Below are 10,315 nucleotides of genomic sequence, written 5' to 3'. Positions count from 1 at the left end.
CAGCCACGCGTGAGGGACTTCTCACCAAACGCAAGTGAGCTTTCTGCTAAGGCTTCAGAAACAAACCAGTTTTACAGGCAGGCTTTAGGTTAATGGTACACTTTTAAAAATGAAATAAAACATGAAACTACTTTGTATTGGCTCGTATGAGGGATCTGGAGTCATCAACCTCTTGCATTGGTTTTACGTCTGCAAACATAAAATGGCATGGTTATCTCAGGGTCAAGCTTAAATTGGTAATTGTGGGTCAGTCCCTCTGGCCTTTCTAGAAGTATTTGAAAATACCGATGTGATCCTCACAGGACTTCTCAGATCTCCTGAGGGCAGCGTCCTCGGCTAGGACGTGCTCAGGGAAGACCACACCAGCATCTGTCGAATAAATCAGTGATTTCCCACAATTAGCCTAAGAGTTAACTATAATCCAACTACACAAACCAGGTGTACCACGAAGTAAGTAAACCTCCTTAGAAAGCAGCTGAACATGATGACCAATATTTGAAACTGTGGTATCTGTATAATTGCAGTAATACTGCAATAGTCAATATCTGTATAATTGCAATACACAACCTACAATAATTTGATGTAATCAATGAAGATTTTACCTAGTGGGTAAAAAGCAGCATGTGCTGGTAATATATGGGCTGGTAAACATTTCACAGCTGGATCTCAGGAACAAAAACACATGCATGTGTGTACATGGATAAGTTTATTATAAATTTTAGTGAAATAAAGCGTCTGCAGCGTACAGTTTACAAATGTAGCATACGGTACTCATTTTTGTAAATGGTATGTGACCAATTGATTCTCGCAGAAAACGTCTGTTCATGTCTGGCAAACCTGTATCTGCAGGGAGCCTATAGCCGTATTTGACCAGGGAGGGCAGGCCCTACGCAAATGTCGGTGAATGTTCTCATTTGCATTAATGAGTAAGACAAACCAAAACAACAAAACAGTCAGTGTGAGCTCTTGTTTGTCAGCGACTTCTCTGCTGAATTGAGTCACTGTGTTTAAACGCCTGAAGATTTCCTTAATTTTTTCGCTCTCACAGCGTAAGGGCTTCAACACTTTCAAGTCTCATCTGCATCATTAACGTCTTCTCCACCACTCTGAGTTAAAGGCCAGCTCTGGTTTGCAGCACTTGCTGACGTCTGCAGCGTCAATGCACCCACCGCGACCCACTCCAAGCTTCCACCTCGGCGGGGCCGAACAGGAGCAGGTGGCCTGGGACGCCTAAGAAAGGAGATGTCTCCTGTGGACCGTCCAGGCTGCTCTCAGGGAGGCTGGCCTGTGGACTTCATCCATGGGCTTCCACGGCCTCTGGCTTCCAGTCCTGTTCTGCCATTGGCGATCCCTGGCAGGGACTGGCAGGAGGCAGGAGGATGAGGTCCAGGTCTTACTCTCCTATGGGGTCGTCTTAGTATCTCTCTGGCCCTCGGTGAAGGTCATGGCATCTTTCGAGGTGACTCTGTGCCACTTGACTTCCAGAATCCATTAACTGCTCCTCCCTCTTCCCTTCAGACCAGGGTGAGAAGAGCTCTGCTATTATTAGGCCCAGAACACGGCACTTTTCTGGTAGTTTTCCAGCACTCTGCCTATGTCTCTGCAAACAGTCCCCTTACCAAGCCCTCTGGGGATGACGCTAAAGTGCCCGGCATTCCCGCTGGGACACCGACACAGACAGAACCCAGAGAACAGCAGAACTCCCCAGAGGACAGCCTCACGGCGCGCACAGTGAACGGCCCGTTCAGGTGCTCCAAGACATCAGAGGGGTCCCAGACAGAGTTCTCCAGAAAAAAATAACAATTCCACGTAGCTGCTAGCGTGAGACGCCGGATCAGCCCGAGCGCATGGGGGACGGCACCTCATGCTTTGCCACGGTGTGAATGTTTGCAGCCCCCGAATTCCTGTGTTGAAATCCTCACCCACAAGGTGATGGTCTTAAGGGGTGGGGGCTTTCCGAGGTGAGTAAGTCGGGTCCTCACGATGGGATGAGTGCCCTTATAAATGGGGCCTGAGCTGGAGGGCACTGTGAGGCATGGGCCCAGATGGCACCTTGGTCTTGGACTTCCCAGTCCCCAGAAATGTGACAGATGAATGTCTGTTATTTTAAGCTTCCCAGTCAGTTACAGCAGCCAGACAAACTTCTACCAAAAAGAATAAAAGAACAGCAATTAGAAGTTTAAGAAATAAAAGATTTTAGTTTAAATACAAATACACTTCAATGTGGCAGGATTTTTAAAGAAATAATAGAGTACAAGGAAAAAGCACATCTGACCTTAAGGCTGGGAATGATTCCTTTGAGTGGCTCAGGGGTCATGGTCCTGGGCCTCAGGGAGGGACATATTCTCCCAGCAGATGGCTCAGCCCTGGTGCACACTCTTCACACAGACGTGCACCAGGGGAAATTCAGTTACGGTCACAGGGCTAAATACATACTTCATCAGCTATAAAAGTAATCCTCTGATAGGATCTGGGAGATGAAAGAGGGAGTGCGGAGGGAAGGGTGGGGTTGGAACCTCCTGGCATTAGAGGGTAGTGACCATCGGCCACTGTCAGAAACGATGCAACAAGAAATGGCCTAGAGTACATTCATCTAAAGCAACAAAGGCAACCACAGACAAGCCAGGCCTACTCCCACCACTGCCACTGCTGGCCACGAGGGAGGAGGCCAGCAGAGCCTGAGTCCCTGGTGTGGCAGTGCCCCTGTGCTGCTGGTCCCTGCTCACCTCTGCCTCGTTTTCCGGCTGTTTGTCCTAACACCTGTGCCTCTCACTTGGTGGTCTTTCCTCCAACCCTTCTTGTTTGCCAAGCCTCTCTTACAATGTAGCACTTTAAAACAGCTTTTCATTGTGGAAATCTGTTTATTCCAAAGCTCTTGGGCAGTCTTATAAATATTGGTTTAAAACATTAGCCAACGGATTATTGATAAAATATAAAACAGAAACTATTTCCCAAGGAAACTTCATCTAAAAATACACCAGTTTCCCCTCACCTCACTTGAGTAGAGGGACCAGAGGGCGCGCCTGAAGGTCACTTCCTCACGCCTCTTCCACATGCTTCCTAGGAATCCCCCTGAGAATGGCTTGGAAAAAAAAAATCTGTGACAATGGAGAAGAGTTGCCCCCAAAGAAATGTGCATATAAACAGGTCTTCCAGGTAGAGAAAAAAAGAGTTCTGCATAAATAATTCAGATTGCTGAGCTTGGTGGCTCATGCCTGTAATCCCAGCACCTTGGGAGGCTGAGGCAGCAGTTTGAGACCAACCTGGACAAGACAGAGAAACCTGGTCTCTACAAAAAATACAAAAAAGTTAGCCAGGCATGGTGGCGCCTGCCTGTGGTCCCAGCTACTCAGGAGGCTGAGGTGGGAGGATCGCCTGCGCCTGGGAGGTCAAGTGAGCCATGATCACACCATTGCACTCCAGTCTTGGCAATGGACTGAGACCCTGTCTCAGTGATCAATAATAATAATAACTCAGACAAACCAGGTCGAAAGGTGTCCTGAGATGGGGAACTCAGGACCCAGCTACCTGGGGTGGACACTGTGGCTGATGGATCCGGAAAGGGCAACACCAAAGGACTCTGAGAGGTGTCTTATTTCTTGCTGTTGTTACTCCCCTTGACCGCTGAAAGCCTTTCCGCTCCCCAGAATCGAGTAAGGAGCTCCCGGACAGAAGTGGGGAAGGAGCCCCAGTGACCGGGTCTTCCTGCCCAGGGCCATGTTACTTAACTCCGTTTAAGTGAGGGAGCATGAACAGGTCACATTACTGTCACATGCACCCGATTTCATTCTCCATCTGCAACAATGAAAACTGCGTAACGACACCGTTAAATACCCCAGAATTATAATTAATTCTTACTAGCCAACAGAATCTGAGTGCACTAAAATCTCTATTAGCCGGGACTGATGTAGCCACAATGGCCGTGCTGTAGAGGCCGGGTGCAGTGGCTCACGCCTGTAATCCCAGCATTTTGGGAGGCCGAGGTGGGCGGATCACGACGTCAGGAGTTTGAGACTAGCCTGGCCAACATGATGAAACCCTGTCTCTACCAAAAATACAAAAATTAGCTGGGTGTGGTGGCACGCACCTGTAATCCCAGCTATTTGGGAGGCTGAGGCAGGAGAATTGTTTGAACGCGGGAGGCAGAGGTTGCAGGGAGCCGAGATCGCGCCACCACACTCCAGCCTGGGTGACAGAGCCAGACTCCATCTTGGGCCGGGATGGTGGTGGGGGGGTAGCAAGGAGGAAGAGAAGGAGAGAGACCAAGACGCAGTATCATCTATAACAAATTAAATATCATCTATAACAAATTACAATCCAAATTCTAGGTGGTGTTCTGGGACTGGTTCACATCCAGCTTGGTCTGGCTTTGCCACTCCCATAGGGCAGGACACACTGAGGTCTGCCCAGGGGGTCCTGCTCTGAGTGCCGGGCTCCCACCTTTCTGCAGGCCCAGGTGCCCCTATTCCTGCAGCCCCTTCTAGACCCAGCCTGTCCTCATCTGAAATTCGGGGCTGCTGGCCTGGGCATGATCCCTTCACTGTTTCTCACTAATACATCACTCTCGCCTCTTAAAAGATGACAAAGACCCTCTCCTTTCACACACTCAAGTCAGGCTCCTCTGAGCCCTCCCTGTGACCAGTCCCTGACCTTGGCCGGTTTAGGCCGATTTAGCAAGAATCCTGCTGAGTTGGTTTAGTGAAAATCCCCTACCCTTGGTCCCTGATCAAAGTCCTCAACTCCCACCCTTGGTCTGTGACCACGCTGCCTGCCTTCGGCAAAACTCCTGTCTATGCAGCCAGAACCCGCCTTGCCTCTGACCCTTCCTCTTAGTAATTTTCTCTCCATCCCCCGACCCTACGCCTGGGATGTCAAGTCCCACTTTTTCCATTTGGAGTTGAGCTGGATCTGCCTCTCCTAACCCAACATCTCGCTTTAGAAGCCCCCCTTGAATAAAGGCGGCCTTGCCCTCTTGAACAAGTGCAGTCTGGGACAGGACATTACCCTTCATCCCAGCGCCCATGCACCCTCAGCCACAGTCCTCAGACCTCAAGAAACCCAGCGGGTGACAGGCGTGGGTGTCACCGGGGCCGGGACTGCTGGTGGGAGCACAGCAGCCCGGGAGCACTTTGCAGGTGAGCAGGGCCTGGACAGGGGCTTCTCTGCCGCCCGTCCCTGGGGAGGAGTCTAGGCCCCCGCCCTGGACCGAATAACTCGTTTTGCTGTTGCCCTGCGGTCTCCGCGACCTTGGGGTTCCACTTAGCACCCCCAGGCCAACACCTTGCCTCTCCATGCACCCACACCTGGCCTCTCCTAGTCCGGGTTCCACTTAGCACCCCCAGGCCAACACCTGGCCTCTCCTAGTCCCCGGCCTGCCAGTGTCTGGACTGTGGGTCACCTAGCGTGCACGTGGGCCTCGGAGGCTGCCCTGTGGAGCCCGAGGGCCCAGGGAGGAGAAAAGGGGGCCAAGTTCACACTCAGCTTCCTCTGCCCCAGCGTCCCTGTCCCCTTCTCCCCTCCACGGCCCCCAGGGCCTGCGTCCCCATCTGCAAGGGGCAGGGGTGCCCGCGCCCTCCGAAGCGCGCTCTCCAGGCCGCTCTCCGGGAGCCCTCGTCCTGCTCCCTCCCCCTGCACAGCCCGAGTCCAGCCTGCTCGCTGCCCTCAGGAACGCCAGTGGGGACCGGCCAGGGCGGTCAGGCCCGGTCCAGGGGGGGCCCCAGGTCCCGCGTCCCCGCCGAGGCCAGGCAGGGAGCCCCGAGATGACCGGCGGTGCCCACGCGCCGGGAGAAAACCTAAAGGACGAACCTTCCCGAGTACATATAAGGACGGTTACTATTTATTGCACAACTTGCTCTTTTTTTTTACTTGCTAAAGAGGAAAACCTTACGCTAAACATAAAACGACTAAGAGCCCTTGTCCCTGCGTGGGTGGTTCGCGCGCCTTTAAACCTAAGGCCACGGGTGCTCAGCCCCGCACCCGCGCAGGGCGGGTCCTGCGCATGCGTAGGGTCCTGCGCATGCGTAAACAGAAGGGGTAGACGCCAGGCCCAAGACGGCGTCAAGGCAGCGGACGGGCGGGGGACGAGGGGGCCTCTGCGCAGGCGCAGAGAGGAGCGAGCGACTCCTGCGCACGCGCGGAGTGAAGCGCCGGGAACAGCGGAGCGTGTGAGGAAGCCGTTGGGGGAGGACCTCGAGGCGGCCTCTGGGAGCCGACAGGAACACGTGGTCGACCAGAGAGAGACTCCCATGTGCACGGAGCAGATGAGGTGACTGGGGCGTTGCGCAGGCGTGCTGCAGAGGCGGGTTGTCATCGGCGCAGGCGCGGTGTGGAGGAAGCCCCCGCCGGCGCAATGTGGAGGCGGCCGGACTCGGCGCAAGCGCGGTGCGGAGGAGGCGCCGGCGCAGGTGCAGACGCAGGCGGGGCAATGGCCGCCGAGTCCGTAGGGCTTCCCTGCGCTCCTCTCCCTCGTCTCGTGGGCCGCCCTGCGCTCCTCCCCGGCGTGTCGTGGGCCGCCCTGCGCTCCTCCCCCGCGTCTCAACGGCTGGGCCTGCGGGTCTCTTTCTGGCAGGTGCCGTCTCTGGCAGGTGCCCTCGCGTCGCTTGGGGGCCTGGCCATGTCCTCCCGCCTGGCCACGCCCTTCTGCGCCTCTTTTTTTGTTGAGATTTCCATCCCCTGCACAGAAAGTGTCCTTTAATTACTCCAGTGTTTTTTTACTTTTTAAGAAACAGTTTGCACTTTTTGAAACAGAAGAGTGTCAAAAAAAAAAAAAAAAAAGTTTAACCTTCTTCAGGTTATATTTTAGTGACTGATATTAATATATATTCCAAAGTTGTATGAGATTTCTAAAATTCTAATTTGTCTGAGTATATGCTACCAATCGTAATTATGGTTATTAAGTTGTTATTGTGAACCACAGAAATAACCAAATTTCCTTGTCAAGTGTGTCTTTATGAGTATTTACAGTCATTTCCACAGTTAATTGCTTCATGCTGATATAGTTTCTGAAAATTTCACAAGCACACGAAATCCTAGAACATGGTGTCTTTTAGGAGGTTCATGAAAGGATGGGAAGGACCCTGAAAAGCACTGTTGAATACAGGTTTCTAATAACTTCAGAATCCCATCATTTGGACTGGGTGAGAATTGCTGAAACTTTAATGAAAAGACTGACTGGCTTATAAAACTGCTAACCCAAATAGAATAAAAGTTAATTGAATACCGAGGAAATACTTCACCAGGTTTGCATACTAAATCAGCCAATACTGAAGTTGTTTAGATATACAGTTTGAGTGAACTCCGTGGTCTAAGTCAAATTACCTGTGGTAACCCATCAGTTATCCACGGTATGCACCCAATTTGGAGAAACAGCTGGCACCCAAGAGCACATAAGTCTGATGTTAGTCATGGACTCATGGAGAACCAGAACGGCCACCTTGTCCTTCCTGAGTCCTTAAAGCTTTTGTTATTAGAAGTTATGCATTCCATGACTCATCCTGGAAAAGATAAAATGATCCAAATTAAATGCATTGGTGTGGTGACTTATAAATGGTTAAAATAGTTTATAACCAATGTTTAGTTTGTCAAACCCGTATTCCTGGGAAGACAAAGCTTCATGTACATTTGGCTACCTGGTGAGCCATTTAAACATTTATAAAGGGATTTCGTTCAGTTGTCATTTTAAATGTATGTGTTCTGGTTGTATGAAAGCTTTCCCATGCTTCAGTGTATTTCACCAGGTAAAGAGCTTTTTTTTTTTTTTTTGAGACAGAGTCTCGCTCTCTTGCCCAGGCTGGGGTGCAGTGGCATGATCTCAGCTCACTGCAAGGTCTGCCTCCCAGTTTCACACCATTCTTCTGCCTCAGCCTCCTGAGTAGATGGGAGTACAGGTGCCTGCCACCACACCCAGCTAATTTTTTGTAATTTTAGTAGAGACGGGATTTCACCGTGTTAGCCAGGATGGTCTTCATCTCCCGACCTCGTGATCCACCCGCCTCGGCCTCCGAAAGTGCTGGGATTACAGGCCTGAGCCACCGTGCTCAGCATAAAGAGCTTTTTATGGTTCACTGAGGACAATCAACCCCTTTACAGTCTAGAACCCAAAGATGGGATCTTCTGAGAACATCAGAAAAACTGCCCTTGGCATCCACACTGCAACAAAACCTCAGGATCTTGAAACTTGGGGTCATAATCTCACAACTGAGCAGGGTCGCTCCACACTCTTGGAACTGTACATCCATTGAAACCATTAAGGTAGAGTTAACCAGGGAAGTTTCTCCCAGAAGAAGATGGCATCCTCGATGTGAGCAGCTCTTTCCGAAGGTCATGGATCAAGACTTCTTACTGTCATGAGAACAATAGAAGTGAGAAGGGTGTCTGTTGTGTGCACCTATGGGTTATGCTTTTATTTGTGAAGGATTTTGCAGCCAGCTTTATACATGGATAATCTTATAACTTGATAGATAAAAGATGAAGGCCCAATGTGTCATAGGTGAGAAACTTAAATGGTACATACAGTGCCTCATAATCATTCAGAAACAGAACATTGGTCCGCTCCTCTTAACCCACACCATGGGTTACAGAGAACATTGAATCATTCAGAAACAGAACATTGGTCCGCTCCTCTTAACCCACGCCATGGGTTAAAGAGAACATTGCCGGGAGGCCTTCCCTCTTCTAGAAGGGCATCATTTGTTAGGTCCTTTTTCCATGGTTTGGAACACAAAAGGCAATGACTAGAAACGTGTCCCTCAAGATAGACTCTGTAGCAGATTCTACTGCAGCGGCTACACAACAGATGTTAAATTCTCTTGTGAAAGTTACGCTAAATAATAGAATTGGCGAAACAGGAAAGTATCTGTGCAGCTGCTGGCACTTAGGACCTATGGAGAAAACATCAGGTATTACAGAGATTCTGTTGTAGGGAATTAAGGAAAAGATCACTGAGTTAAGTCAAAGAATGAGCTTTATCTAGCTCATTCATTGGTCTATTTGAGTTGAGGTGGTTTGGTTTACGGGGACCCTGGGTAAGGAGCATCCTCCAAATCCTTGGTGTTGCCCTCTCAGTAGTCATAATAATGGTCTCCCTGATGCACTGGATTCTCTCAAAGGTTTTAAATGTTAGTGTGAAGCCATCTTTAGAATGTCAAATGGTGTCTCTTCCACTGGAATGACAAGAGCTGAAAGAAATGTGTGACCACGAGGACACCATAACCCGTGAGTGACATGCTGAGACCGGAAACCCAAAATGATAGTAACGGAGAGTGGCGCTGATGACCTAAGTTTTGGTCACTCTCTTGCCTAAGTGAGAACCTGACCAAAAGGGGGGAATTTTTAAAACAAAATGGTGGGAGGCCATTGTTTCGGACTGAGCACTAGGTCCCAGCAAACCAAACCAAAATGGCGTCATTCGTGCTAAATGTGACATAATTTAATTAAGACTTTAAGGAAACACGTGGGTCCTAGAACAGACCAGGTTTTGTTTTTCTGTTGCAAACAGGACTTTCCAGCATAAGGTGGTATCCTCCACTCAGTCCTTGTTCCTACCTTTGCAAAACTCACTGTTCTGCTGCTTCCTAGTGAGTTTCAAGACCAATGGTGATAGTGACATCAATAACTCACGTTATGGTCAATCTCTCAAAACTGAGAAAATGACCAAAAAGGGGGAATTGTTAAAGCGAACTAAATATGGCCCGAGAAGGACTCCGTACTTCTGTATTGGAGTCCTTGTGGACAAACTGAGGCTAACTTAAAAGGCAGACAAGATTGAAAACCTAAATTAGGAATACGCACCTGTCACAATCGCTGAGTCTTGGCCAGTCCCAGCAGCCATACTTCAGTCACTCACACACTGCTCAATGTTCAAACTGTGTTTAAATGAGGCACATGCCAACCTGTATCCGATCCAGGTGCTTCTGTACCTCCCTTCCCTTTCTTTGTCTATAAATCTTCCACCACGTGGCTGCACTGGAGTCTCGCTGAATCTGCTGTAATTCTGGGGGCTGCCCGATTTACAAATCATTCATTGCTCAATTAAACGCCTTTACATTTAATTCAGCTGAAGTTTTCTTTTAACAAGATAAGAACGTGTGTTCTTATCACCCAGAATGGACAGATCAGTAGCGTTCCTCGTCATTCTTTTGTGGCCGGTTTCACGTAAACATTTTGTGTGTATTATAATAGAATTCGATTTTAAGGAATATACTTTAAAAGCAACTTTGTTTTACTCTTCCTCACCATGAAGATGGAGAAAAGTAAGAAGGGCTGTCTTGCGGTTCCTTTTCTGGACAGTAAGAAGGGCTGTTTTCTGGTTCCGTTT

At 49.5% G+C, this 10,315-nt stretch overlaps 1 protein-coding gene across 2 annotated transcripts; it reads right to left on the bottom strand.

The window, feature by feature from the left end:
• Positions 1-687: 687 nt before the first annotated feature.
• On the bottom strand, positions 688-7,494 carry LOC114676852 (uncharacterized). 2 transcript variants are annotated; one of them, XM_077995896.1, is made up of 4 exons: positions 7,318-7,494; positions 4,088-6,672; positions 2,993-3,082; positions 688-2,144 (listed from the first exon to the last, which is right to left on the bottom strand). In XM_077995896.1, the coding sequence occupies exons 1-2, from the start codon at positions 7,329-7,331 to the stop codon at positions 5,949-5,951; spliced, it is 738 nt and encodes a 245-aa protein (XP_077852022.1). In that variant the 5' UTR covers positions 7,332-7,494; the 3' UTR covers positions 688-2,144; positions 2,993-3,082; positions 4,088-5,948. The 2 variants fall into 2 exon arrangements, with proteins under 2 accessions (XP_077852022.1, XP_028701250.2); XM_028845417.2 differs by lacking the exon at positions 2,993-3,082.
• Between the last annotated feature and the right edge of the window lie 2,821 nt (positions 7,495-10,315).

The sequence above is a fragment of the Macaca mulatta genome, chromosome 3 (genome assembly GCF_049350105.2).
Source record: "Macaca mulatta isolate MMU2019108-1 chromosome 3, T2T-MMU8v2.0, whole genome shotgun sequence".
Taxonomy (NCBI): Eukaryota; Metazoa; Chordata; class Mammalia; order Primates; family Cercopithecidae; genus Macaca; species Macaca mulatta.
This window is presented reverse-complemented; position numbering and strand designations above follow the sequence as displayed.